The 27344-nt window shown below is 64.5% G+C and overlaps 3 protein-coding genes across 5 annotated transcripts; 1 reads left to right on the forward strand and 2 right to left on the reverse strand.

Annotated features, from left to right (window-relative positions):
• Positions 1-1153: 1153 nt before the first annotated feature.
• On the reverse strand, positions 1154-5818 carry COPZ1 (coat protein complex I subunit zeta 1). 2 transcript variants are annotated; one of them, XM_021546992.3, is made up of 9 exons: positions 5780-5818; positions 4724-4792; positions 4262-4343; positions 3949-4040; positions 3655-3710; positions 3355-3432; positions 2439-2490; positions 2062-2100; positions 1154-1530 (listed from the first exon to the last, which is right to left on the reverse strand). In XM_021546992.3, exons 1-9 carry the CDS (start codon positions 5795-5797, stop codon positions 1483-1485), a joined length of 534 nt encoding a protein of 177 aa, XP_021402667.1. In that variant the 5' UTR covers positions 5798-5818; the 3' UTR covers positions 1154-1482. The 2 variants fall into 2 exon arrangements, with proteins under 2 accessions (XP_021402667.1, XP_021402666.1); XM_021546991.3 differs by having other exon boundaries at positions 1154-1715.
• Positions 5819-7427: 1609 nt separating this feature from the next.
• Positions 7428-19476, reverse strand: HNRNPA1 (heterogeneous nuclear ribonucleoprotein A1). The gene is made up of 10 exons (XM_085562824.1): positions 19318-19476; positions 17385-17501; positions 15477-15623; positions 14346-14556; positions 12970-13062; positions 12804-12902; positions 11481-11657; positions 10176-10298; positions 9644-9706; positions 7428-7566 (listed from the first exon to the last, which is right to left on the reverse strand). Exons 1-9 carry the CDS (start codon positions 19330-19332, stop codon positions 9651-9653), a joined length of 1038 nt encoding a protein of 345 aa, XP_085418950.1. The 5' UTR covers positions 19333-19476; the 3' UTR covers positions 7428-7566; positions 9644-9650.
• A 331-nt stretch (positions 19477-19807) lies between these two features.
• On the forward strand, positions 19808-26818 carry CBX5 (chromobox 5). 2 transcript variants are annotated; one of them, XM_077788682.2, is made up of 5 exons: positions 19808-19876; positions 23511-23662; positions 24104-24302; positions 25271-25368; positions 26040-26818. In XM_077788682.2, the coding sequence occupies exons 2-5, from the start codon at positions 23526-23528 to the stop codon at positions 26188-26190; spliced, it is 585 nt and encodes a 194-aa protein (XP_077644808.1). In that variant the 5' UTR covers positions 19808-19876; positions 23511-23525; the 3' UTR covers positions 26191-26818. The 2 variants fall into 2 exon arrangements, with proteins under 2 accessions (XP_077644808.1, XP_077644809.2); XM_077788683.2 differs by lacking the exon at positions 19808-19876 and adding an exon at positions 19931-20080.
• The last annotated feature ends 526 nt before the right edge of the window (positions 26819-27344 follow it).

Genomic DNA, 27344 nt, shown 5'->3' on the forward strand with positions numbered 1-27344 from the left:
CATGGTACGGCCCCACAAGCACTGTGCCCCCCCCCAAAATCCTGCAACCCCCCAAAATCCTGCACACCCCCCCCAAAATCCTGCACCGCCCCAGCACTGTGACCCCCCACCCCCCAAAAAACTGCACACCCCCCAAAAAAACTGCACACCCCCCCAAAAAAACTGCACACCCCCCCAAAATCCTGCACCCCCCCAGCACTGTGACCCCCCCCCCAAAAAAACTGCACACCCCCAAAATCCTGCACCCCCCATCACTGTGACCCCCCCCCAAAAAAAAATCCCGGCCCCCTCATCACTGTGACCCCCCAAAATCCTGCACCCCTCTTATCACTGTGCCCCCCCTTATCACCACAGCCCCCCCTCACTGTGCCCCCCCCCTTTTGGCACTGAACCCCCCAATTTTGGGTGTTTCCCCCCCCTTTGGCACTGAACCCCCCAATTTTGGGTGTTTCCCCCCCCTTTTGGCACTGAACCCCCCAAATTTGGGGCTCCCCCAGTTGAAACTGTGATAAAGCAAAGCAATAGCGGGGGGGGGGAGTTTGGGGGTCCCCGTGTCCCCCCCCGTGTCCCCCCCCCGCTTCACCCCAATAAATGATGAGGTTTGAGCTCCTGCTCGGGGCCGGGGGGTTCGGGGGGCCCGGGAGGGTCCTGGGGGGATTTTGGGGTCCCCAGGGGAATTTTGGGGTCCTCGGGGGTTTTGGGGATCCCCGGGGGGGTCCTGGGGGGATTCTGGGGTCCCCAGGGGGGTCCTGGGTGGATTTTGGGGTCCCCAGAGGGGTCCCGGGGAGGATTTTGGGGTCCCCAGGGGGGTCCTGGGTAGATTTTGGGGTCCCCAGAGGGGTCCCGGGGAGGATTTTGGGGTCCCCAGGGGGGTCCTGGGTAGATTTTGGGGTCCCCAGGAGGGTCCCGGGGAGGATTTTGGGGTCCCCAGGGGGGTCCTGGGTGGATTTTGGGGTCCCCAGAGGGGTCCCGGGGAGGTTTTGGGGTCCTCAGGGTGGTCCCTGAGGGACACCCCCTTGTTGAAGGGGGAGGGCGAAACCCTAAATCCCCCCAGAGCCCCCAAAATCCCTCGGAACCCCCCCAAAAATCCCCCAAAAATCCCCCCAAACCCCTCCCGGGGCGGCGCAGGCACAGAGGAGGCAGCACACGGGACTGGGGGGGCAGCGGCGTGTTGGGGGGCACGGGGGGGTCCCGGGGAGTTTTGGGGGATCCCGGGTGGGTCCCAGGAGGTTTTGGGGGGCTCTCAAGGGGGTTTTGTGGGGTCCCAGGAGGTTTTGGGGGGTCCTGGGCCATCCCGGGGGGGTTTTGGGGGGTCCCGGGGGTTCCCACAAGGTTTTGGGGGGGTCCCAGGAGTTGTTGGGGGCTCCTGGGTGCTTCCTGGTGGCTCCCAGGAGGTTTTCGGGGTTCCCAGGAGATTTTTGGGAGGTCCTGGGGGGGTCCCAGGAGGTTTTTGGGGGGTCCCAGGAGGTTTTGGGGGTCCCCCTAACGCAGCAGCGACCACTTGATTTGCTCCTTCGCCGCCTGCAGCACCTGGGGACACAGACGGGGACACCTGGGGACACCTGGGGGGGCCAAGGACACCCCTGGAAGGGTCTGGGGGGGCCCAAAGAGGTCGGTGGTGCCCTGGAGGGGTCCCAGGGGGTTTTTGGGGGGTCCCGGGGGTCCCCCTAACGCAGCAGCGTCCACTTGATCTGCTCCTTCGCCGCCTGCAGCACCTGGGGACACAGACGGGGGGGACAGCTGGGGACACCTGGGGACAGGGGGGACACCTGGGGGACACCTGGGGGGGCCAAGGACACCCCTGGAAGGGTTTGGGGGGCCCAAAGGGGTCGGGGGTGGGATCCTGGAGGGGTCCCAGGGGGTTTTGGGGAGGTCTCAGGAGGGTTTTGGGGCTCTCAGGATTTTTTTGGGGGGTCCCAGGGGGACTTTTAAGGATCCCAAGGGGTTTCTGGGACTCTCAGGATTTTTTTGGGGGGATCCCAGGAGGTTTTTGGGGATCCCAAGGGGTTTTTGGGGCTCTCAGGAGTTTTGGGGGGTCCCAAGGGGTTTTTGGGGTCCTACCTGTGACACCGTCTGCTCTGTCAGGGGCACGTCCTCGCCCTGTGGGGACAGGGAGGGGACAGGGAGGGGACAGTGGGTGCCTGGAGCAGGGGGGGCACCCAGGATTCCCCCTCAGCTGCCCCCAAATCCCCCCAAAAACCCCAAATTCTCCCCAACTCCCCCCTAAAAACCCCAACTCCCTCCCAAGACCCCCAAATGCCCCTAAATTCCCCTGAAATGCCCCTGAAATCCCTCCCAATCCCCCACAAAAATCCCAGATCCCCCCCAAAAAAAAACTCAAATCCCCCCCAAAAACCAAATCCCTCCCAAACCCCCAAATTCTCCCCAATCCCCCCTAAAATTCCCAAAGCCCCCCAGTCCCCCCAGATCCCCCGTACCCGCACGGCCACGCGGTGCACGACCTGCTGGGGGTCACTCTCCAGGATGACCCTGAGGGGACACGGACAGGGATGGGACAGGACAGGGATGGGACAGGGACGGGGACAGGGATGGGACAGGGACAGGACAGGACAGGGACAGGACAGGAATGGGACAGGGACAGGGATGGGACAGGACAGGGATGGGGATGGGGACAGGGACAGGGACAGGACAGGGACAGGGATGGGACAGGGACAGGGATGGGACAGGACAGGGACAGGACAGGAATGGGACAGGGACAGGGATGGGACAGGACAGGGACGGGGACAGGGATGGGACAGGACAGGGATGGGACAGGGATGGGACAGGACAGGGATGGGACAGGGATGGGACAGGACAGGGATGGGACAGGACAGGGATGGGACAGGGACAGGACAGGGACAGGACAGGACAGGGACAGGACAGGAATGGGACAGGGATGGGGACAGGGATGGGACAGGGACAGGGATGGGACAGGGACGGGGACAGGGACAGGACAGGAATGGGACAGGGATGGGACAGGGACAGGGATGGGACAGGACAGGGATGGGGATGGGGATGGGGACAGGGACAGGACAGGGACAGGGATGGGACAGGACAGGAATGGGACAGGGACGGGGACAGGGATGGGACAGGACAGGGATGGGACAGGACAGGGACAGAGGGGACAGGGACACCTCAGCACTGCGGGGACAGAGCCCGGGGTGGCAGTGCCAGTCCCAGGGTGACAGTGACAGTCCCAGGGAGGTGACAATCCCAGGTAGGTGACAGTCCCCAGGAGGTGACAGTGGCAGTGAACAGTCCCAGCGAGGTGACAGGGGAGGTGACAGTGGCAGGGACAGGGACAGGGAGGTGACAGTGACAGTGGCAGTGGCAGGGACAAGGACAGGGACCCACCCTCCATCCACGATCTCGTCCACGGCCAGGAACAGCCCCTCCATGTTGTCCAGCAGCGCCCGGCGCTCCACGTTCTTCCTGAGACAGGGACAGGGACAGGGGACATTGGGGACATGGGGACAGAGAGATATGGGGACATGGGGACATCACGGATACCCCACAGGGACATCGGGGACACCCCACAGAACTGTCCCCAGGAGTGTCCCCAGGTGTCCCAGGTGTCCCCAGGTGTCCCAGGTGTGTCCCAGGTGTCCCCAGGTGTGTCCCAGGCGTCCCCAGGTGTCCCCAGTGTGTCCCTACCTCAGCATTTGACTCAGCGAGTCGAACAGGCAGTTCAGCACGGCCGTCAGCATCAGCTGGGGACAGAGGGGACACGGAGGGGACACAGAGGGGACAGAGGGGACAAAGAGGGGACAGCGGGGTCACATGGGGACACAGAGGGGACAGCGGGGTCACAATCCACCTGGGGTCCCCCAGCAGCCCTGGGTGTCCTCGTGCCCCTGCAGAGTCCCCACGGTGTCCCAGCAGTGTCCCCGCTCTGTCCTGCTCTGTCCCCCCATGTCCCCCCCATGTCCCCGTGTCCCCGTGTCCCACCTCGTTCTGGGTGGCACTCCCGATGACGCAGCAGTACAGGTCGATGCTGCTCTTGTACACCACGGTCAGCCCGTCCAGCAGCGCGATCTCACCTGGGGACAGCCACACTGTCACCTGCGTGTCACCTGTGCCACCCCTGTGTCACACAGTGCCACCCCCGTGTCACTCAGTGTCCCCTCAGTGTCCCCGTGTCACTCACTGTCACTGCGGTGGGTCTTGCTGAAGATGTCCTGTGTCCCTGTGACCCCGTGTCACCCCCGTGCCACCCCTGTGTCACTCAGTGTCCCCTCAGTGTCCCCTCGGTGTCACTCACTGTCACTGCGGTGGGTCTTGTTGAAGATGTTCTTCTCGAAGGCGCGCTGCTCCTTCACGCTGGGGTACGTGTCATCGTAGTACTGGGACACAGACACAGGACGTCATGGGGACATGGGGACATCATCGGGGACATGGGGACACAGACATGGGGACATCATCGGGGACATGGGGACACGGACACGGGGACATCATCAGGGACATGGGGACACGGACACGGGACACGGGGACACCATCGGGGACATGGGGACACACAGCAGGGACATCGGCCACCCCTTGACACCCGTGCCACCCACCCTGGCCCTTGCCCAGAGCCGCGTCCCCCTCAGGGCACTGTGCCCCTGTCCCCTGGGTGTCCCCCCTGTCCCCAGTGTCCCCTGGGTGTCCCCTGGCTGTCCCCAGTGTCCCCTGGGTGTCCCCAATATCCCCCCTGGGTGTCCCCTGGGTGTCCCAGTGTCCCCACCTTTGCGAAGAGCCGCTCGCCGTCATTGTCGAGGATGATGATGGCCTTGACCGTGTACAGGGACGGCTCCTGGGGACGGGACAGGACAGGGACAAGGACAGTGCCACCCCCGGGACAGTGACAGTGCCACCACACCCCTGGGGACAGGGACAGGGACAGTGCCACCCCCGGGACAGGGACAGCGGGCGAGCCTGTGCTGGGGTCACTGTCACCATGTCCTCCCCATCCCTGTCCCCACGGCCTGTGCCCCCCGTCCCTGTCCCTGTGTCCCTGTCCCTGTGTCCCTGTCCCCTGTCTGTCTGTCCCTGTCCCTCTGTCCCTGTCCCTCTGTCCCCTCCCTGTCGCTGTCCCAGCGGGTCCCGCGGTGCCGGGGGTGCCCAGGACCAAGTTCTGTGATGCACTGACTGCCCAGAGCCACAGCCCAGTGTAGGACAGAACCCCGGCCTGAGTGCCCAAATCGTGCCAACCTGTGCCAAACCGTGCCAACCTGTCCCCAAAACTGTCCCCAGAGCCACAGCCCAGTGTAGGACAGAACCCCGGCCCGGGCACCCAAACTCTGCCAAACTGTCCCCAAATTGTCCCCAAACTGTCCCCAGTGTCACTGCCCAGTGTTGGACTGAACCCCCCCAGTTCCCCCCGTGCTTCAGTTTCCCCTCAGTACCCCAGTTCCCCCCGTGCCTCAGTTTCTCCTCAGTACTCCCAGTTCCCCCGTGCCTCAGTTTCCCCTCAGTACTCCCAGTCCCCCCCGTGCCTCAGTTTCCCCTCAGTACCCTCAGTTCCCCCCGTGCCTCAGTTTCCCACCAGGCCCCCCAGTCCCCCCCGTGCCTCAGTTTCCCCTCAGTACTCCCAGTCCCCCCCATGCCTCAGTTTCCCCTCAGTACTCCCAGTCCCCCCCATGCCTCAGTTTCCCCTCAGTACCCTCAGTTCCCCCCGTGCCTCAGTCCCCCCAGTCCCCCCCGTGCCTCAGTTTCCCACCAGGCCCCCCAGTCCCTCCCGTGCCTCAGTTTCTCCTCAGTACTCCCAGTTCGCCCGTGCCTCAGTTTCCCCGTCCCTCACCAGCACCAGCGTCTCCATTTTGCCTCCGCCGCTGCCGACGTGGAGCCGGAAGAGCGCCCGCCGCTGATTGGCTGCTCGCCTGCCAATCACTCTCGTTGGCCCCACCCCGCCGGCCTGATTGGTCCAATTCTTCCTCCACCCCACCAATCGCTGCGCGCTTCCGCGCGGTGGGCGGACCAGTCTTTCCCGCGCTTCCCTAGACAGGCGTTGATTGGACGATCTAGCTGTCAATCACGGCTGCACGGCGCTGCCGGAAGCGGAGGGGGCGGCGCAGTTGCCATAGTGACCGGGGAAGCGCTGACGTCACCGCTTTACCGGGGCTGGGCTGATTGGCTGGCTCGGCGCGCACGTGACCGGAAGTGGGGCCTGTTCTGCTGATGGCGCCCGGAGCGTGTCACGGGGGGGGGGCGGGGACAGGGGGGAGATTTGGGGAGATTAATGGGGGCATTGGGGACATTTGGGGACATCTGGGGACATTTGGGGACATTTGGGGACATTTGGGGCCACTGGGGACATTTGGGGACATCTGGGGATATTAATGGGGCCGTTTGGAGAACAGCGGGGGACATTGGGGGACACTTGGGGACATTTGGGGACAGGGGTGGCACCTCTGTGTCACCCACCAGGGGCTGGGGACATCTGGGGACTCTGGGGGACAGCGGTGGCACCCCCGTGTCATCCGCCAGGTGTTGTGTCTGGCCCCTCCGTGGCTGCTTCGTCCCCAGCCCTGTCCCTGCAGTGTCCCCAGGGTGTCCCCAGGGTGTCCCCAGGTGTCCCCAGGGTGTCCCTGAGTGTCCCCAGGGTGTCCCAGGGTGTCCCTGAGTGTCCCCAGGGTGTCCCCAAAGTGTCCCCAGAGTGTCGCCAGGCTCACCTCCGAGGGCTCCTTCAAAAGGGGAAGGTGGCAATCAGTGATGGGGGGGGGTGGGACACCCTGGGGACATTCAGGGACACCCAGGGGACACTTTGGGGACACTTTGGGACACCTGGGGACACCCTGGGGACATTCAGGGACACCCTGGGATACCCAGGGACACCCTGGGGACACTCAGGGACACCCTGGGATACCCAGGGACACCCAGGGGACACTTTGGGGACACTTTGGGACACCTGGGGACACCCTGGGGACATTCTAGGACACCCTGGGGACACTCAGGGACACCTGGGGACACTCAGGGACACCCAGGGGACACTTTGGGGACACTTTGGGACACCTGGGGACACGACAGTCAGGTGGGGCGGAGCCAGGCTGTGACTGACAGCTGCGGTGACCAATCAGGAGGAAGCAGCCACCCCCAGCTCTGAAATTAACAATGATGATAAAAACCAATTAAAAAAAAAACCCAAGAGACATTTATTGAGGGGGGGGGGTACAGGACACGGGGGGGTTCCGGCCGCTCCGCTCGGGAACTACGGGGGGACCCGGCCCCGGGGGTCCCGGGGGATTCCCGGAGGTCCCGGGGGGAATCCCGGGGGGATCCCAGGGGTCCCCAGAGGGTCCCAGGGGGGTCCCAGGGGAATCCCGGGGGGTCCCGGGGGGATCCTGGGAGGTCCCCAGAGGGTCCTGGGGGATCCAGAGGGGTCCCGGGGGGTCCCCAGAGGGTCCCAGGGGAATCCCGGGGGATCCTGGGGGGTCCCAGGGGGATCCTGGGGGGTCCCCAGAGGGTCCTGGGGGATCCAGGGGGGTCCCGGGTGGTCCCCAGAGGTTCCCAGGGGGGTCCCGGGGCTCTCCCGGCCCAGCTCCGGCTCTGGCTCCTGGGGCTGCCCCGGCTCCCGCCCAGCTCCGGCTCCTGTGGGACAGAGGGGCAGGGTCAGCACCGGGATCGGGATTTTGGGATTGGGATTTTGGGATTGGGATCGGGGCAGGGTCAGCGCCGGGATCGGGGTTGGGATTTTGGGATTGGGATCGGGGCAGGATCGGGGTCAGGATTGGGATCAGGATTGGGCAGGGTCAACACTGGGATCAGGATTGGGATTTTGGGATTGGAATTTTGGGATTGGGCTCAGGGCAGGATCGGGGTCAGGATTGGGATCAGGATTGGGCAGGGTCAACACTGGGATCAGGATTGGGATTTTGGGATTGGAATTTTGGGATTGGGCTCAGGGCAGGATCGGGGTCAGGATTGGGATCAGGATTGGGGCAGGGTCAGCACTGGGATCAGGATTGGGATTTTGGGATCGGGATCAGGGCAGGATCGGGGTCAGGATTGGGTTCGGGATTGGGGCAGGGTCAGCACTGGGATCAGGATTGGGATTTTGGGATTGGGATTTTGGGATCGGGATCAGGGCAGGATCGGGGTCAGGATTGGGTTCGGGATTGGGGCAGGGTCAGCACTGGGATCAGGATTGGGATTTTGGGATTGGGATTTTGGGTTCGGGATTGGGGCAGGGTCAGCACTGGGATCAGGATTGGGGTCAGGATTGGGATCAGGATTGGGGCAGGGTCAGCACTGGGATCAGGATTGGGATTTTGGGATCGGGACTGGGGCAGGATCGGGGTCAGGATTGGGTTCGGGATTGGGGCAGGGTCAGCGCTGGGATCAGGATTGGGGCAGTCAGGATCGGGGCTGGGATCAGCACTGGGATTGGGATCAGGAGCAGCTCCGGTGTTGGGGGCTCCAGGAGGGGCAGAGCCCCAAACCCAGCTCCAGTCCCAGCCCCAATCCTGGCCCAAATCCCTGCCCAGATCCCATTCCCATCCCAGATCCCATTCCCATCCCAGATCCCATTCCCATCCCAGATCCCATTCCCATCCCAGCCCCAAACCCAGCTGCAGTCCCAGCCCCGATCCCAGCTCCATTTCCATCCCATTCCCATTCCCATCCCTGCCCCAATCCTGCCAAATTCCCATCCCATTCCCAAATCCCATCCCAGATTCCATTGCCAAATCCCATCCCAGATCCCATTCCCATCCCTGCCCCATTCCCATTCCCAGCCCCAATCCCAGCTCCATTTCCATCCCAGATCCCATTCTCATTCCTGCTCCAATCCCATTCCCATTCCCATCCCATTCCCATCCCTGCCCCATTCCCATTTCCATCCCAGATCCCATTCCCATCCCTGCCCCATTCCCATTCCCAGCCCCAATCCCAGCTCCATTTCCATCCCAGATCCCATTCTCATTCCTGCTCCAATCCCATTCCCATCCCATCCCATTCCCATTCCCATCCCTGCCCCGATCCCCATGACCCTGCCCGATCCCAGCCCCAGCCCCGCTGCAATTCCCACCTCCCCTTTCCCTTCATTCCCATCCTTTTTCCACCTTTTCCTGTTATTTCCCCATTTTCCATCACTTTATCTCCCAATTTTAACCATTTCCTCCATCTCTTCCCAGCTTTTTCTCCTTTCCAACCTTTTCTCGCTTCCCTCTTTTCTTTTTTTCCCCCAATCTTCTTTTTCCCCTTTTTTTCCATTTTCCCCAACCCTTCCCTTCATCCCTCCCACTTCATCTTTTCCCAACCTTTTTTTTCCTGTTTTCCCACTTTTCTGCCTGAAATCCCTCCCATCGTTTTATTTTCCTCTACCTTCTCCCTGACCAATTCATAATTTCTTCTCCCAATTCTCTTCCCATTTTTTCCCACATTCTTTCCCATATTTTCCCCATATTTTCTCCCCATTTCCCCATATTTTCCCCATTTTCCCATATTTTCCCCATTTCCCCCCAATTTTTTCCCAAGTTTTTCTCATATTTTCCCCACCTTTTCCCCATATTTTTCCCTTATTTCCCCCACCTTTTTTCCCATATTTTTCTCCCCCTTTTCCCAAATTTTCCCCACCTTTTTTCCCTATTTTCTCCCAACTTTCCCCACCTTTTTTCCCTGTTTTTTCCCCCATTTTCCCCTCCTTTCCCCCCGTTTTTCCCCTCACCTGGCCGTTAAAACCTCCTCCCTCCTCCGTAGCTGCCGCCGCCGCTGGAGCTGCCGTAGCCGCCTGTGGAACCAGGAGGGGATTCAGGGACACCCAAAAATCGGGGAGGGGGACATTTGGGGACCCCCAGTGACCCCAGAGCCCTGCCAGGACATTCTGGGATCGCCCCAGTTTGTTTTGGGGTCCTCCCAGCACATTTTGAGCCCCCCCCAGGTTATTTTAAGGCCGCCCCAATACAAATTAAGCTCCCCCAAGGTGATTTTTGGGGTCCTCAATGTGGTTTTTGAGGTTCCCCAGGATATTTTGGGGCTCCCCGAGTGATTTTTGGGGACTCACCGCTGCCATAGGGCCCCGAGCTGCGCCCCCCGAAGCTGCCCCCGGGACATTTGGGATATTTTGGGGGTTCCCCAGGTGATTTTTGGGGACTCACCGCCGCCGTAGGGCCCCGAGCTGCACCCCCCGAAGCTGCCCCCGGGACATTTGGGATATTTTGGGGTTCCCCAGGTGATTTTTGGGGGTTTTGGGGACTCACCGCCACCGTAGGGCCCCGAGCTGCGCCCCCCGAAGCTGCCGCCCTTCATGGGCCCGAAGCTCGAGGCCTGGTTGTTGTAGCTGCCGAAGTCGTTGTAGCTGCCCCCGCCCCCGAAATTGCTGCCTGGGGGGACAGCGGGGTCAGGGGGGACAGCGGGGTGACAGGGGGACACTGGGGACAGTCCCGGAGCTGGCAGGGACAGGGAGCACCCAGGGGTGGCCCCGTGCTTGGGGAATCGGCAGATTTGGGATCCCCGAGGCTCTGGGAGCTCTGAACTGGGAGCGCAGAGCCCAGGGGGCTTTACCTGGGATCCCAAACCCACCGTGACCCCTGGGGTCAGCAGATCCCAAACCCCTGGGATCTTCGGGATGGGTTCCCTGGGATCCCAAACCCGCTGTGGGTCTCAGCAGATCCCAAACCCCTGGGATCTTCAGGATGGGTTCCCTGGGATCCCAAACCCACCCTGCTGTGGGTCTCGGCAGATCCCAAACCCGCCATGACCTCTGGGGTCAGCAGATCCCAAACCCCTGGGATCTTCGGGATGGGTTCCCTGGGATCCCAAACCCGCTGTGGGTCTCAGCAGATCCCAAACCCCTGGGATCTTCAGGATGGGTTCCCTGGGATCCCAAACCCGCTGTGGGTCTCAGCAGATCCCAAACCCGCCGTGACCTCTGGGGTCAGCAGATCCCAAACCCCTGGGATCTTCGGGATGGGTTCCCTGGGATCCCAAACCCGCTGTGGGTCTCGGCAGATCCCAAACCCACCATGGTCTTCAGGATGGGTTCCCAGAGACCCCAAACCCTCAGTGATCCCACCCCAGAGACCCCAGACCACCCATGATGGATTCCCAGAGACCCCAAACCCCAGAGACCCCAGCCCCTGGTGACCCCTTCCCTCAACCCAGAGACCCCAAACTCCCTGCGATGGACTCCCAGAGACCCCAGACCCCGGTGACCCCTTCCCCCAAACCCCAGAGACCCCAAACCCCCCGTGATGAATTCCCAGAGACCCCAAACCCAGAGCCCCAGACCCCAGTGACCCCTTCCCCCAAACCCCAGAGACCCCAAACCCCCTGTGATGGACTCCCAAAGACCCCAAACCCAGAGATCCCAAACCCCCCGTGCTCTCATCCCAGGGACCCCAGACCCCGGTGACCCCTTCCCCCAAACCCAGAGACCCCAAACCCCCCCGTGATGGACTCCCAAAGACCCCAAACCCAGAGCCCCCAAACCACGGTGACCCCTTCCCCCCCGTGACGGACTCCCAGAGACCCCAGACCCCCCGGTGCCCCCCGCCCGGTGCCACCTGTGCCCGCCTCGCCCAGCCCGTTGCGCACGGCCAGCGCCGGGCCCCGCGCCGGCCGCCGGCCCCCGCTGCCGCCGCCGAAGCCGCCGCCGCCGTTGTTGTAGCCGTCGTAGGAGCCGCTGCCGCCGTAGCCGCGGTTGCCCCCGGAGTAGCCGGGGCCGCCGCCGCCGCCGTACCCTGCGGGAGAAACGAGGAGAAAGGATTTGGGGCGGGGGGCCGCGGCGGGGCCAGCTCCGGCGGCTGTGGCCGGCGGGGCCGGGTGTCCTGGCGGCGCCACCGGGCTCGGGCCCGGCCTGGCCTTACCGTCGGCACCAAATCTGCCAAATCCGGCACCGCCAAACCCGGCTGGAAAGAGCGAACGGCGCCGGGGCCACGCCAGGGACGGGCACCGGAGCCCCGGGGCACGCGGAGCGGCGGCAGCCAGTGAGGGAGGGTCCGGTGCCCGGGGTCAGTGCTGTCCCTGTCCCGCTGCTGTCCCTGTCCCCGGTGCTGTCCCCGCTCCTGGTGCTGTCCCTGTCCCCGTTCCTGGTGCTGTCCCTGTCCTCACGCTGTCCCTGTCCCTGTCCCGGTGCTGTCCATGTCCTCACGCTGTTCCTGTCCCTGGGGTTAGTGCTGTCCCTGTCCCCATGCCCGGTGTTGTCCCCTGTCCCTGTTCCTGGTGCTGTCCCTGTCCCAGTGCTGTCCCTGTCCCCTGTGGTGTCCCTGTTCCTGGCGCTGTCCCTGTCCTCACGCTGTCCCTGTCCCCATGCCCAGTGTTGTCCCCTGTCCTTGTTCCTGGTGCTGTCCCTGTCCTCATGCTGTCCCTGTCCCCGGGTGTTGTCCCTGTCCCCAGGGTCACTGCTGTCCCTGTCCCTGTCCCGGTGCTGTCCCTGTCCCTGTCCCGGCGCTGTCCCTGTCCCCGGGGTCACTGCTGTCCCTGTCCCTGTCCCGGTGCTGTCCCTGCCCTCATGCTGTCCCTGTCCTTGTCCCGGTGCTGTCCCTGTCCCCAGGGTCACTGCTGTCCCTGTCCCTGTCCCGGTGCTGTCCCTGTCCCCGGGGTCACTGCTGTCCCAGTCCCTGTCCCTGTCCTGTCCCTGTCCCCGGCATCACTGCTTTCCCTGTCCCTGTCCCGGTGCTGTCCCTGTCCCCAGGGTCACTGCTGTCCCTGTTCCTGGTGCTGTCCCTGTCCCGGTGCTGTCCCTGTCCCCCGTGGTGTCCCCGCTCCTGGTGCTGTCCCTGCCCTCACGCTGTCCCTGTCCCTGTCCCGGTGCTGTCCCTGTCCCCGGGGTCACTGCTGTCCCTGTCCCGGTGCTGTCCCCATCCCCGTCCCAGTCCCCCACTCACCACGGCCGCCGAAGTTGCCGCCGCGGTTGAAGTTGTCGCCGCCGCCGAAGCCGCCGCCGCGGCCGCCGCCGCCACCGAAGTTACCGGAGCCGCTGCGGCCTGGGGGGCACGGGGACGTCAGGCACGGCGGGCACGGGGGGCGTGGCGGGGCCGGGCCGGGGCTCACCTCGCTGGCCGGCCGAGGCGCTGGCCATCTCCTGCTTGGACAGCGCCTTGCGCACCTCGCAGTTGTGCCCGTTCACCGTGTGGTACTTCTGGACTGCGGGGGACACGCGGGCTCACCGGGTGGCACTGCCCGGCCGGGGTGGCGCCCACCCCACGCTGTCCCCAGGGTGGCTGTCACTGCCCCACACCGTCCCCACGCTGTCCCCAGGGTGGCTGTCACTGCCCCACACCGTCCCCACGCTGTCCCCAGCCAGCCGGTCACCCCCCAGGTGTCCCCAGCCAGCATGTCACCCCTCAGCTGTCCCCAGGCTGTCCCCAGGTGTCCCCAGTGTCCCCAGCCAGCCGGTCACCCCTCAGCTGTCCCCAGGTGTCCCCAGTGTCCCCAGCTGGGCTGTCCCCCCCAGGTGTCCCCAGCTGCAATGTCACTCCCTAGTGTCCCCACATTGCCACCCCCCAGGTGTCCCAGCTGTCCCCTGCAGCTGTCCCCAGGTGTCCCAGCTGTCCCCAGGTGTCCCCAGGTATCCCCAGCTGTCCCCCCAGGTGTCCCAGCTGTCCCCAGGTGTCCCCAGGTGTCCCCCCAGGTGTCCCAGGTGTCCCCCCCAGCTGTCCCCAGGTGTCCCCCCAGGTGTCCCAGGTGTCCCCCCCAGCTGTCCCCAGGTGTCCCCCCAGGTGTCCCAGCTGTCCCCCCAGGTGTCCCAGCTGTCCCCAGGTATCCCCAGCTGTCCCCCCAGGTGTCCCAGCTGTCCCCAGCTGTCCCCAGGTATCCCCAGCTGTCCCCCCAGGTGTCCCAGCTGTCCCCAGGTGTCCCCAGCTGTCCCCCCAGCTGTCCCAGCTGTCCCCCCAGGTGTCCCCAGGTATCCCCACCTGTCCCCCCAGCTGTCCCCCCAGGTGTCCCAGGTGTCCCCCCCAGCTGTCCCCAGGTGTCCCCAGCTGCCCCCCAGGTGTCCCCAGGTGTCCCCCCCCAGCTGTCCCCAGGTGTCCCCAGCTGTCCCAGCTGTCCCCCCAGGTGTCCCCAGGTATCCCCACCTGTCCCCCCAGCTGTCCCCCCAGGTGTCCCAGGTGTCCCCCCCAGCTGTCCCCAGGTGTCCCCAGCTGCCCCCCAGGTGTCCCCAGGTGTCCCCCCCCAGCTGTCCCCAGGTGTCCCCAGCTGTCCCCAGCTGTCCCCCCAGGTATCCCCAGCTGTCCCCCCAGGTGTCCCAGGTGTCCCCAGCTGTCCCCAGGTATCCCCAGCTGTCCCCCCAGGTGTCCCAGCTGTCCCCAGGTGTCCCCAGCTGTCCCCCCAGCTGTCCCAGCTGTCCCCCCAGGTGTCCCCAGGTATCCCCACCTGTCCCCCCAGCTGTCCCCCCAGGTGTCCCAGGTGTCCCCAGGGCCACTCACTGACGATTTTGTCGACGGAGTCGTGGTCGTCGAAGGTGACGAAGGCGAAGCCGCGCTTCTTGCCGCTGCCGCGGTCGGTCATGATCTCGATGACCTCGATCTTGCCGTACTGCCCGAAGTACTCGCGCAGGTGGTGCTCCTCCGTGTCCTCCTTGATGCCGCCCACGAAGATCTTCTTCACCGTCAGGTGCGCGCCGGGCCGCTGCGAGTCCTGGGGACACAGCCAGGGGTGGCAGCGGGACAGGGGACAGGGCCGGGGGTGGCAGTGGGGACAGGGGACACGGCCACCGGGGCTGCCCCGGGGACACCACCGGGAGCAGCAGGCCTGGCCACTGCCACCAGCCCTGTCCCCAGGGTCAATGCTGGGAGCACCTGGCACAGCCACCACACCTGTCCCCAATGTCCCCTCAGTGTCCCCAATGTCCCCAGTGTCCCTCACCTCTCGGGACACGGCCCGTTTGGGCTCCACCACCCTGCCGTGACCCTGCCATGTCCCCAGTGTCCCCCCAGTGTCCCCAGTGTCCCCTCAGTGTCCCCAGTGTCCCTCACCTCTCGGGACACGGCCCGTTTGGGCTCCACCACCCTGCTGTGACCCTGCCATGTCCCCAGTGTCCCCCCAGGGTCCCCAGGGTCCCCTCAGTGTCCCCAGTGTCCCCAGGGTCCCCAGTGTCCCCTCAGTGTCCCCAGTGTCCCTCACCTCTCTGGACACGGCCCGTTTGGGCTCCACCACCCTGCCATGTCCCCAGTGTCCCCTCAGTGTCCCCAGTGTCCCCTCAGTGTCCCCAGTGTCCCTCACCTCTCTGGACACGGCCCGTTTGGGCTCCACCACCCTGCCATGTCCCCAGTGTCCCCTCAGTGTCCTCAGTGTCCCCAGTGTCCCCTCAGTGTCCCCAGTGTCCCTCACCTCTCTGGACACGGCCCGTTTGGGCTCCACCACCCTGCCATGTCCCCAGTGTCCCCTCAGTGTCCTCAGTGTCCCCAGTGTCCCCAGTGTCCCCTCAGTGTCCCCAGTGTCCCTCACCTCTCTGGACACGGCCCGTTTGGGCTCCACCACCCTGCTGTGACCCTGCCATGTCCCCAGTGTCCCCCCAGTGTCCCCTCAGTGTCCCCAGTGTCCCCAGTGTCCCTCACCTCTCTGGACACGGCCCGTTTGGGCTCCACCACCCTGCCGTCCACCTTGTGTGGCCGCGCGTTCATGGCGGCGTCCACCTCCTCCACCGACGAGTAGGTGACGAAGCCGAAGCCCCGCGAGCGCTTCGTGTTGGGGTCCCGCATCACCTGGGGACACGGGGACACTGAGGGGACAGACACAGGGACACGAGGACAGACACAGGGACACGGGGACACGGGCAGGGATGTGACAAACCCAAACGCCCACGAGCGTTTTGTGTCTGGGGTCCTGTCTCACCTGGGGACAGGGACACAGGGGACAGGGCAGGGACACACGGGACACACACGCAGGTGACACAGGTGACACACGGATCATACGCAGGGAAAGGGACACACGGGACACACACACAGGTGACACAGGTGACACACAGATCATACGCAGGGAAAGGGACACACGGGACACACACGCAGGTGACACAGGTGACACACAGATCATACGCAGGGAAAGGGACACACGGGACACACACGCAGGTGACACAGGTGAGAACACACACACGCAAAGGGTCACACACAGGTCACACACAGAGAAAGGGACACACATGTGGCACACACAGGTGAGAGGACACATGCAAGTGACAGGTGAAAGGTCACACACGTCACACACAAAGAAATACACAGGTGACACGTGAAGGGTCACACGGAGGTCACGCACACAAAAAGGGACACACAGGTGACACACACAGGTGACACACACAGGTGGCACACACAGGTGAGGGGTCACACACACTCGGGGGGCTGTGGCACCCAGGGGCGCAGTCTGGAGGTGCCAGAGGGTGGCCTGGGTTCAGGGGGTCCCAGGGCTGGTTTTGGGGTCCCAGGGCTGATTTTAAAGGTCCCAGGTCAGTTTTGGTGCCCCAGGGCTGGTTTTGGGGTCCCAGGGCTGATTTTAAAGGTCCCAGGTCGGTTTTGGTGCCCCAGGGCTGGTTTTGGGGTCCCAGGGCTGATTTTAAAGGTCCCAGATCAGTTTTGGTGCCCCAGGGCTGGTTTTGGGGTCCCAGGGCTGATTTTAAAGGTCCCAGGTCAGTTTTGGTGCCCCAGGGTTGGTTTTGGTGCTCCAGGGCTGGTTTTGGGGTCCCAGGGCTGATTTCAGGGACCCCAGGGAGGGATTTGAGGATCCCAGGGCCATTTTTGTCATCCCAGCTCCATTTTTAGGGATCCCATGACGTTTTTAAGGGTCTCAGGGCCATTTTCAGGGATCCCAGGGCTGGTTTTAGGGATCACAGTGCCCTTTTAGTGACCCCAGCTCTACTCCAGGAGATCTCAGTCCCATTTCAGGGACCTCAGCTCCATTTTTGGGGACCCCAGCCCTGTTTTTCCTGCTCTCAGTGCCGTTTCCAGGGCCCCCAGCCCCATTTCAGGGCCCCCAGCCCCATTTCAGAGGCCCCCAGCCCCATTTTCCTGTTCTCAGTGCTGTTTCCAGGGCCCCCAGCACCATTTCAGAGGCCCCCAGCCCCATTTTTTTGCTCTCAGTGCCGTTTCCAGGGCCCCCAGCCCCATTTTCCAGCTCTCAGTGCTGTTTCCAGGGCCCCCAGCCCCATTTCAGGCCCCCAGCCCCATTTCAGACGGCCCCCAGCCCTGTTTTTCCTGCTCTCAGTGCCATTTCCAGGGCCCCCAGCCCCATTTTCCTGCTCTCAGTGCCGTTTCCAGGGCCCCCAGCCCCATTTTCCTGCTCTCAGTGCCGTTTCCAGGGCCCCCAGCCCCATTTCAGGCCCCCAGCCCCATTTCAGACGGCCCCCAGCCCCGTTTTTCCTGCTGTCAGTGCCGTTTCCAGGGCCCGCAGCCCCATTTCAGGGCCCCCAGCCCCGTTTTTCCTGCAGTCAGTGCCGTTTCCAGGGCCCCCAGCCCCATTTCAGGCCCCCTGCCCCTCACCACGCAGTCGGTGAGCGTGCCCCACTGCTCGAAGTGGCTGCGCAGGCTCTCGTCCGTGGTCTCGAAGCTCAGGCCCCCGATGAAAAGCTTCCGGAGCTGCTCCGGCTCCTTCGGGGACTGCGGGGGGACGGGCTCAGGGCACCCCGGAACCCCACGGAGGGGGTGGGAAGCCCAAATACCCCCTAAACACCCCCAAAATCCCCCCTAAAACACCCCCTAAACCTCCCCTAAAACACCCCTTAAAACACTCCCAAATCCCCCCTAAAACTCCCCCTAAAACACCCCCAAAACACCCCTTACAACACCCCAAAAATCCCCCCTAAAACACCCCCTAAACCTTCCCTAAAACACTCCTTAAAACACCCCTTAAAACACCCCAAAAATCCCCCCTAAAACACCCCCAAAACCCCCACACTCAGCTCACAGGGGCCTGACACCCCGAAACCCCCTCACACAGTTCCTGTTGGGGGATGAGGACCCCCAAAACCTCCTCACCCAGCTCTGGGGAGGCTGGGGAACCCCAAAACCCCCTCAAAACCCCCTCACCCAGCTCCCGGGGGGACTGACAACCCAAAATCCCTAATGGGACCCCTCCAGTGCTCCTCACACCCCAAAATCCCTCTTGGGACCCCCGTCCCATCCCAAAATCCCTCCTGAACTCCCCCTCACACCCCAAAATGTCCCCCCAAAGCTCCAGAGAGATCCTGACACCCCCAAATCGCCCCTGGGACCCCAAAAAAACCCAACTGGGACCCTCCCCTCCCAAGCAGCTCCTGACACCCCAAACCCACCCCCAACAAATCCCCCCCCCAGCCCCCTGGGGACCCTCCCTGACCTCCCCCATCCCCAATTTTTGGGGCCACCTGAACCTTGAGCATCCCCAGTTCCCATCTGGGGAGGCCACCAGACCCCCAAACCCCCCCAACCCAAATTTCTCAATGTCCCAGGCCCCCAAATCTCTCCCCCAACCTCCATTTTTTGGGCCTACCATCACCCTCACCGCCGCCAGCCCCTATTTCTGACCCCCCACCCCCCCAAACCCCCCAGCTTTCATTTTAAACCCCCCCAAGCCCCCACATCCCCAATTCCAACACCCCCAACCCCAAAATCCCAACTCCAGGCCCCCAAATCTCTCCCTCAACCCCCATTTTTGGGGCCTACCAGCCCCCTCACCGCCCCCAGCCCCTTCAGGGCCCCCAGCCCTATTCCGACCCCCCACCCCCCCAGTTTTAATATTAAACCCCACAAAGGCCCCACACCCCAAATTCCAACACCCCCAACCCCAAATTTTGGGGCCTACCAGCACCCTCAGCCCCCTCAGCGCCCCCAGCCCCTATTCCTGACCCCCCTCCCCTAATTTTGCCCCCCCCAACCCTAAACTCCAACTCCCCCACCCCCCCAGCTTTAATTTCAAGCCCAAATTCCAACACCCCCCCATCCCCTTCTTTCCCCCCCCCGTTATTCCCGAGACCCCCCCCCCCCGTGACACAAAGCGCGCGCACGTGGCCGCGGGAGCGCGCGCGGGGTGAGGGGGGGTCGCGCATGCGCCTGAGGGGGGCGAAATCTGTGGGACCCCCCCTCGAAAATGGACCTTGGGGGGGGGGGGGGAGGGGCTCTGTGGGACCCCCCCCAAAAATGGAACCTGAGGGGGGAGGGGAGGGGAAGGGGGAGGGGAAGGGGGAGGGGAGGGGGGGGCTCTGTGTGTGACCCCCCCCCACACACAATGGCGCCTGCGCGGCTGAGGGGATGAGGGGGGGGCGCCGCGCGCAGGCGCAGTGAGGTCCCGCGGCCCGCCAGGCGGCGGCGGCGGCGGCGGGGGCGGGGGGGAGGGAACGGGGATGGGTTAAAAAAAAAAACAACAAAAAAAAAAAAAAAAAAAACAAACAACGGGGCGCGCGGATCGGCGGGGAGCGGGGCGGGCGCCGCTGCTGACCTCGGCCTTGGCCATGGCGGCGGCGCGGGGCGGTGGCGGCGGCGCGCGATGCTCCCTCTGCGAGGGCCGACACGGAAAGGGGCCGAGCGCCGCGAGCGCCGCCGCCTCACCCCGCCGCCCCCGCCGCCCGCGCGGCCCCCGCGCCGCCGCCCATTGGCTGCCGCCTCACAACGCCGCCGCCCCATTGGCCGCCTCGCCGCGCTCCGCCCCCCGCGCCGCCGCTGATTGGCTGCGCGCCGAAACGTCCCGCCCCTGCGCCGCGGGGATTGGGGAGAAGCGCTGCCGACACGCCCCGCGTGGCTTTTCCCGCTCCGGCCCGGAGACTCCCCGGCGCGCCGCTGGTTGGTTGGAAAGAAACAGGGCCCGCCCCTCGCCAGGCGCTCATTGGCTGGGAGAGCGGGGGGATGGTGCCCATTGGCGGGCGCGGCCGTCCATCAGCGCCGGCGGCGGCGGGCCCAGCGCAGCTCGGCGAGCGCGGCGCGGCGGGCGCAGAGCGGGGAGGCGGCGGCGACTCCCGGCGGCGGCGGCGAGCAGAGGCCGCCCGCCCGCCGGCCCCAAGGTGCGGCCGCGGCAGCGCATGCGCCCATCGCGGTGGGCTTTGGGGAGAGGGGGGGAAAAGGCGGGCGGACGCATGCGCGGAGCGCCGCCGGCGGCGCCTGCGCGCTGCGGGCGGTTTTGGCGGGCGGAGCGCGGAGCGGCGGCGGCTCGGAGGGGCGGCCAGACCGCGGCGGACGGGCCCGCGCCGGAGCCGCTCTCCGCGCAGGTAGCGCCGGCGGCGGGCGGCGGATGGACGGGCGGCAGCGCGGGGGCGGGCCCGCCGCCGTGACGGGCAGGCGCGGCGGCCAATGGGTGCGGGCGGGAGGCGGGGCCTCGCGGGGAGTGGCGGGCGCGGTGTTGAATAGCAGCGAGCGGGAGGCGGGGCGGCGAGCCGAGTGACAGGCGCGCTGACCTATAGCGGCGCAGGGCAGGCGGGGCGGCGCTCGGAGTGACGGTTCCGCCGCCCAATAGTCGCGCGGCGGGGCCGCGGCGCGCGGTGGGGCGCGCTGCCAATCAGGGCGCGGCGCGCGGCGGCTCTGACCAATGGCGTGCGGCGGCGCGCTGCTGGCCCCGCCCCCAGGCCCGGCGGCCGGGCCCCTCAGCTCGGGGCGCTCCGAGCCCAAATCTGCGGCTTTTCACCCCAAAACCGCCGCTTTTCACCCCAAAACCGCAGCCTGGGCCCTCGGGGCGCCGCGCCCCGCCCCGCAGCGGCGGCTTTCCCCTCACAGCCGCGGCTTCGGCCCCGGCCAGGCGCTCCCGGGCCTCCGCGCGCCGCCCTCCCTTTGTTCCCGCAGCATTCCCGGGCGCGGATTTTCCCAAAATTGGCCTTTTCCCACCCAAAGCGGCGCCTTCTCCCTCAGGAGCCCGCCCGGAACCCCGCCGGGAGTCCGGCAGGAAATTCCGGCCGGGAGCGAGGGATTCCCCTCGGGCTGTGTGTAAAGGGAGAAATCCGCTCAAATCCTGCCCTAAGGGGGGAGAAAAAACAGATTTGAGGGCTTTTAAAGCGTCTTTATTTTTTTTTTTTCTTTTTTTTAATCTTGATTTTTAAGGGGTTTAGCCCAAATTCCATTTCTCTGCTCCCAAATCCCCCTTCAGTTTTTGGGGATTTATTCCAAATTCCGTTTCGCTCTGCCTGAATTCTCTGGGTTTTGCGTTGTTTTTTTTTTTAGGAGATTTTAGCCCAAATCACGTTTCTTTGTGCCTAAATCCCCGCTGGGTTTTTAGGAATCAGCCCCTCCTGTGCCTCCCCCTTGGGGTCTCACTTTGAGGATCCTGAGGTGACCCCAGATCCCTCTTGGGGATCCCAAAATTACCCCAGATCCCTTTTGGGGATCCCAAAATTACCCCAGATCCCTTTTGGGCGTCCCTAAATTATCCCAAATCCCTCTTGGGGATCCCAAAATTACCCCAAATTTCTTTTGGGGTCCCAAAGGAACCCCAAATCACTCTTGGGGATCCCAAAATAATTTAAATCCCTCTTGGGGATTACCCCAAATCCCTTTTGTGGGACCCAAAATTATCCCAAATCCCTCTTGGGGATCCCGAAATGACCTCAGATCCCTCTTGGGGCTCCCAAAATGATCCCAAATCCCTTTTGTGGGATCCAAAATGATCCCAGATCCCTCTTAGGGATCCCAAAATTACCCCAAATCCCTTTTGGGGATCCCCAGGATGTCCCGAAATCCCTCCTGGGGATCCCCAGGTGTCCCCAAATCTGGTGACATTCCTATCCGTGCCCCCAGAGCAGTGGCAGGAGGGGCCCTGTGTGACATTCCCTGACCCATGGTGACAATCCCTGTGCCCTGGTGACATCCCTGTCCCTGTCCCCAGAGCGGTGGCTGCGCTATGGGCAGGAGGAGCAGGGCAGTGCCACGTCCCATGGTGACATTCCCTGACCCATGGTGACACTCCTGTCACTGTCCCTGTCCCCAGAGCGGTGGCTGCGCCATGGGCAGGAGGAGCAGGGCAGTGCCACGTCCCACGGTGACATTCCCTGACCCATGGTGACACTCCTGTCCCTGTCCCTGTCCCCAGAGCGGTGGCTGCGCCATGGGCAGGAGGAGCAGGGCAGTGCCACGTCCCATGGTGACATTCCCTGACCCATGGTGACACTGTCCCTGTCCCCAGAGCGGTGGCTGCGCCATGGGCAGGAGGAGCCGCCGGAGCAGTGCCACGTCCCATGGTGACACTCATGGTGACACTGTCCCTGTCCCCAGAGCGGTGGCTGCGCTATGGGCAGGAGGAGCAGGGCAGTGCCACGTCCCATGGTGACATTCCCTGACCCATGGTGACACTCCTGTCACTGTCCCTGTCCCTGTCCCCAGAGCGGTGGCTGTGCCATGGGCAGGAGGAGCAGGGCAGTGCCACGTCCCATGGTGACATTCCCTGAGCCATGGTGACACTCCTGTCACTGTCCCTGTCCCCACAGCGGTGGCTGCGCTATGGGCAGGAGGAGCCGCCGGAGCAGTGCCACGTCCCATGGTGACATTCCCTGACCCATGGTGACACTCATGGTGACACTGTCCCTGTCCCCAGAGCGGTGGCTGCGCTATGGGCAGGAGGAGCAGGGCAGTGCCACGTCCCACGGTGACATTCCCTGAGCCATGGTGACACTCCTGTCACTGTCCCTGTCCCTGTCCCCAGAGCGGTGGCTGCGCTATGGGCAGGAGGAGCTGCCGGAGCAGTGCCACGTCCCATGGTGACACTCATGGTGACACTGTCCCTGTCCCCAGAGCAGTGGCTGCGCTATGGGCAGGAGGAGCAGGGCAGTGCCACGTCCCACGGTGACATTCCCTGACCCATGGTGACACTCCTGTCACTGTCCCTGTCCCTGTCCCCAGAGCGGTGGCTGCGCCATGGGCAGGAGGAGCAGGGCAGTGCTACGTCCCATGGTGACATTCCCTGACCCATGGTGACACTCATGGTGACACTGTCCCTGTCCCCAGAGCGGTGGCTGCGCTATGGGCAGGAGGAGCAGGGCAGTGCCATGTCCCATGGTGACATTCCCTGACCCATGGTGACACTCCTGTCACTGTCCCCTGTCCCCAGAGCGGTGGCTGCGCCATGGGCAGGAGGAGCAAGGCAGTGCCATGTCCCATGGTGACATTCCCTGAGCCATGGTGACACTCCTGTCACTGTCCCTGTCCCTGTCCCCAGAGCGGTGGCTGCGCCATGGGCAGGAGGAGCTGCCGGAGCAGTGCCACGTCCCATGGTGACATTCCCTGACCCATGGTGACACTCCTGTCACTGTCCCTGTCCCCAGAGCGGTGGCTGCGCTATGGGCAGGAGGAGCCGCTGGAGCAGTGCCACGTCCCATGGTGACACTCATGGTGACACTGTCCCTGTCCCCAGAGCGGTGGCTGCGCTATGGGCAGGAGGAGCCGCCGGAGCAGTGCCACGTCCCATGGTGACACTCATGGTGACACTGTCCCTGTCCCCAGAGCGGTGGCTGCGCTATGGGCAGGAGGAGCAGGGCAGTGCCACGTCCCACGGTGACATTCCCTGACCCATGGTGACACTCCTGTCACTGTCCCTGTCCCTGTCCCCAGAGCGGTGGCTGTGCCATGGGCAGGAGGAGCAGGGCAGTGCCACGTCCCACGGTGACATTCCCTGAGCCATGGTGACACTCCTGTCACTGTCCCTGTCCCTGTCCCCAGAGCGGTGGCTGCGCTATGGGCAGGAGGAGCCGCCGGGCCGCCGACAGCTCGTCCTCGGGGGAGGAGGAGGAGTATGTGGTGGAGAAGGTGCTGGACCGGCGCGTGGTGAGGGGCCAGGCCGAGTACCTGCTCAAGTGGAAGGGCTTCTCCGAGTGAGTGACGGGGACAGCAGGGACAGGGGACACAACACCCTGGGTGTCCCCTGACCGTGTCCCCTCTGTGTCCCTGGGTGTCCCCGGGTATCCCCTGTCCCCTGACCATGTCCCCTTGGTGTCCCCTGTACCCTGGGTGTCGCTGGGTATCCCCTGGGTGTCCCCTGTCCCCTGACCGTGTCCCTGGGTGTCCCCTGACCATGTCCCCTGTCCCCTGCCATGTCCCCTGACAGTGTCCCCTGTCCCCTGCCATGTCCCCCGTGCCCTGACGGTGTCCCTGGGTATCCTTGGGTGTCCCCTGCCGTGTCCCCTGTCCCCAGACTGTGTCCCTGGGTGTCCCCTGACCCTGTCCCCTGTCCCCTGCTGTGTCCCCTGACGGTGTCCCTGGGTGTCCCCTGCCATGTCCCCTGACCATGTCCCCTGTCCCCTGGGTGTCCCCAGGGAGCACAACACGTGGGAGCCCGAGAAGAACCTGGACTGCCCCGAGCTGATCTCGCAGTTCCTGCGCAAGGACCGCAGGATGAGGGACATGAGGGACATGAGGGACAGCGAGGGGACGCGGCCCCGGGAGCGCCCCGAGGGCGCCAAGCGCAAGGGGCTGCCCGGCAGCGAGGACGGCAGGGCCAAGAAGAAGAGAGAGGTGAGACACGGGGCACCGGGGACACCGGGGACAGCTGGGAACAGGAGGGGATGGGGACATGGGGATGGGGACAGCGACACTGGGAGGGGATACAAGGATGGGGACAAAGACATCGGGAGGAGATGGGGACACCAAGAGGGGATGGGGACACCGGGATGGGGACGGGGACACCAGGAGGGGATGGGGACAGGGACACCGGGAGGGGACAGGGACACCAGGATGGGGATGGGGACACCAGGATGGGGACAGGGACACCAGGAGGGGACAGGGACACCGGGAGGGGGACAGGGACACCAGGATGGGGATGGAGACACCAGGAGGGGACAGGGACACCGGGAGGGGACAGGGACACCAGGAGGGGACAGGGACACCAGGATGGGGATGGAGACACCAGGATGGGGATGGAGACACCAGGATGGGGACAGGGACACCAGGAGGGGACAGGGACACCGGGAGGGGACAGGGACACCGGGAGGAGGACAGGGACACCAGGAGGGGACAGGGACACCAGGATGGGGATGGGGACACCAGGATGGGGACAGGGTCACAAGAATGAGGGTGGGAATTCAGAGATGGGGACAAGGGACCAAGCAACGGGGTCAGGGACACCAGGATGGGGGTGGGAATTCAGAGATGGGGACAGGGACACCGGGAGGGGACAGGGACACAGGAAGAGAATGGGAATTGAGGGATGAGGACAAGGGACCAAGCAATGGGCACAGGGACACCAGGAGGGGATGGGGACACAGGGATGGGGACAAGGACTGGGGACAGTGGCACCCAGTGTCCTCTCCATGGGAACTCCTGGAGTGGCCACCAGGGAAGGGGACAGGGCCCAGGCACGGGGCCATCCCTCGGTGCCACCACTGGGGACCCTTCCCTGGCCTCTCCTCCCCCCAAAATCCCATTTTTCCCTAAAACCATCTCCTTTTTCCCCGAAATCGACCCATTTTCCCCCAAACCCGCAGAGCAATGACATCGCCCGCGGCTTCGAGCGGGGGCTGGAGCCCGAGAAGATCATCGGGGCCACCGACTCCTGCGGGGACCTCATGTTCCTCATGAAGTGGTGAGGCCAGCGCCGCGCTGGCCCCGGGACCCCCGGGACCCCCACTTCCTGTTTGTGTCCCCAGTTCCTGTTTGTGTCCCCCGTTTGTGCCTCAGTTCGTGTTTGTGTCCCCCAGTTTGTGTCCCCAGGTTGTCCTTGTCCCCCAGTTCATGTCCCCCGCTTGTGTCCCCAATTTGTGTCCCCAGTCCGTCCCCGTGTCCCCAGCCTGTCCCCTGACCCGTTGTGTCCCCGTGTCCCCAGCCTGTCCCCGTGTCCCCAGCCTGTCCCCTGACCCGTTGTGTCCCCATGTCCTCAGTCCGTCCCTGTGTCCCCAGCCTGTCCCCATGTCCCCAGCCTGTCCCCTGACCTGTTGTGTCCCCGTGTCCCCAGTCCATCCCCGTGTCCCCAGTCCATCCCCGTGTCCCCAGCCTGTCCCCTGACCCGTTGTGTCCCCGTGTCCCCAGCCTGTCCCCGTGTCCCCAGCCTGTCCCCTGACCCGTTGTGTCCCCGTGTCCCCAGTCCATCCCCGTGTCCCCAGCCTGTCCCCATGTCCCCATTCTGTCCCCATGTCCCCAGCCTGTCCCCGTGTCCCCAGCCTGTCCCCGTGTCCCCATTCTGTCCCCATGTCCCCAGCCTGTCCCCGTGTCCCCATTCTGTCCCCGTGTCCCCATTCTGTCCCCGTGTCCCCGCAGGAAGGACACGGACGAGGCTGACCTGGTGCTGGCCAAGGAGGCCAACCTGCGCTGTCCCCAGATCGTCATCGCCTTCTACGAGGAGCGCTTGACGTGGCACGCGTACCCCGAGGACAGCGAGCCCAAGGAGCGGGACCCGCCCCGCAGCTGAGCCCCGGCCCGGGGTGGCCCTGGGTGTCCCCAGCCATCCCCGGGGTGTCCCCAGGTGTCCCTGGGTGTCCTTGGATGTCCCTGGGGTGTCCCCAGGTGTCCCTGGGTGTCCTTGGATGTCCCTGGGGTGTCCCTGGGTCTCCCTAGGGTGTCCTTGGATGTCCGTGGGGTGTCCCTGGGGTGTCCCTGGGTCTCCCTAGGGTGTCCCAGGGTGTCCCTGGGGTGTCCCCAGGTGTCCCTGGGTGTCCTTGGATGTCCCTGGGGTGTCCCTGGGTCTCCCTAGGGTGTCCTTGGATGTCCGTGGGGTGTCCCTGGGGTGTCCCTGGGTCTCCCTAGGGTGTCCTTGGATGTCCCTGGGGTGTCCCCTGGGTGTCCCTGGGTGTTCCCAGGGTGTCCCAGGGTGTCCCTGGGTGTCCCTGGGTGTCCCCGAGGTCTCCCCAGGGTGTCCCTGGGTGTCCCTGAGGTCTCCCCTGGGTGTCCCCAGCCGTCCCCGGGCCACATCCGGGGTGTCCCCGCATTTTGGTGTTTTTTAACGTCGGTGTTTTTAGTGGGGCCCCCCCGGGGTGTCCCCTCTGTCCCCGTGTTGTCCCCACCCCCCGGGTTTGCTTCCAATAAACGGTCACTTTTCAGAGCTGTCACCTGCTGGGGCTGGGGACACCGGCGTCACCGGCACGGGGTCACCGGCACGGCCTGGGGTCACCTCAGTGTCACCTCAGCATGGCCTGGGGTCACCTCAGTGTCACCAGTACAGCCTGGGGTCACCTCAGTGTCACCTCAGCACGGCCTGGGGTCACCTCAGTGTCACCAGTACAGCCTGGTGTCACCTCAGTGTCACCTGCACAGGGTCACCAGCAAGGCCCAGTGTCTCCAGCACGGTGTCACCACTATGGCTGGATGTCCCCAGTGAGGCCCAGTGTCCCCTCAGTGTCCCCAGCCCACTGTCCCCAGCCTGGCCCAGTGTCCCCAGTATGACTTAGTGTCCCCCAGTGTCCCCAGTGTCCCCCAGTATGCCTCAGTGTCCCCAGTGTCCCCAGTATGACTTAGTGTCCCCCAGTGAGGCCCAGTGTCCCCAGTATGCCTCAGTGTCCCCAGTGTCCCCAGTATGCCCCAGTGTCCCCCAGTGTCCCCAGTATGCCTCAGTGTCCCCCAGTGTCC

Source organism: Lonchura striata, chromosome 29 (genome assembly GCF_050655825.1).
Source record: "Lonchura striata isolate lonStrDom1 chromosome 29, ASM5065582v1, whole genome shotgun sequence".
Classification (NCBI taxonomy): domain Eukaryota; kingdom Metazoa; phylum Chordata; class Aves; order Passeriformes; family Estrildidae; genus Lonchura; species Lonchura striata.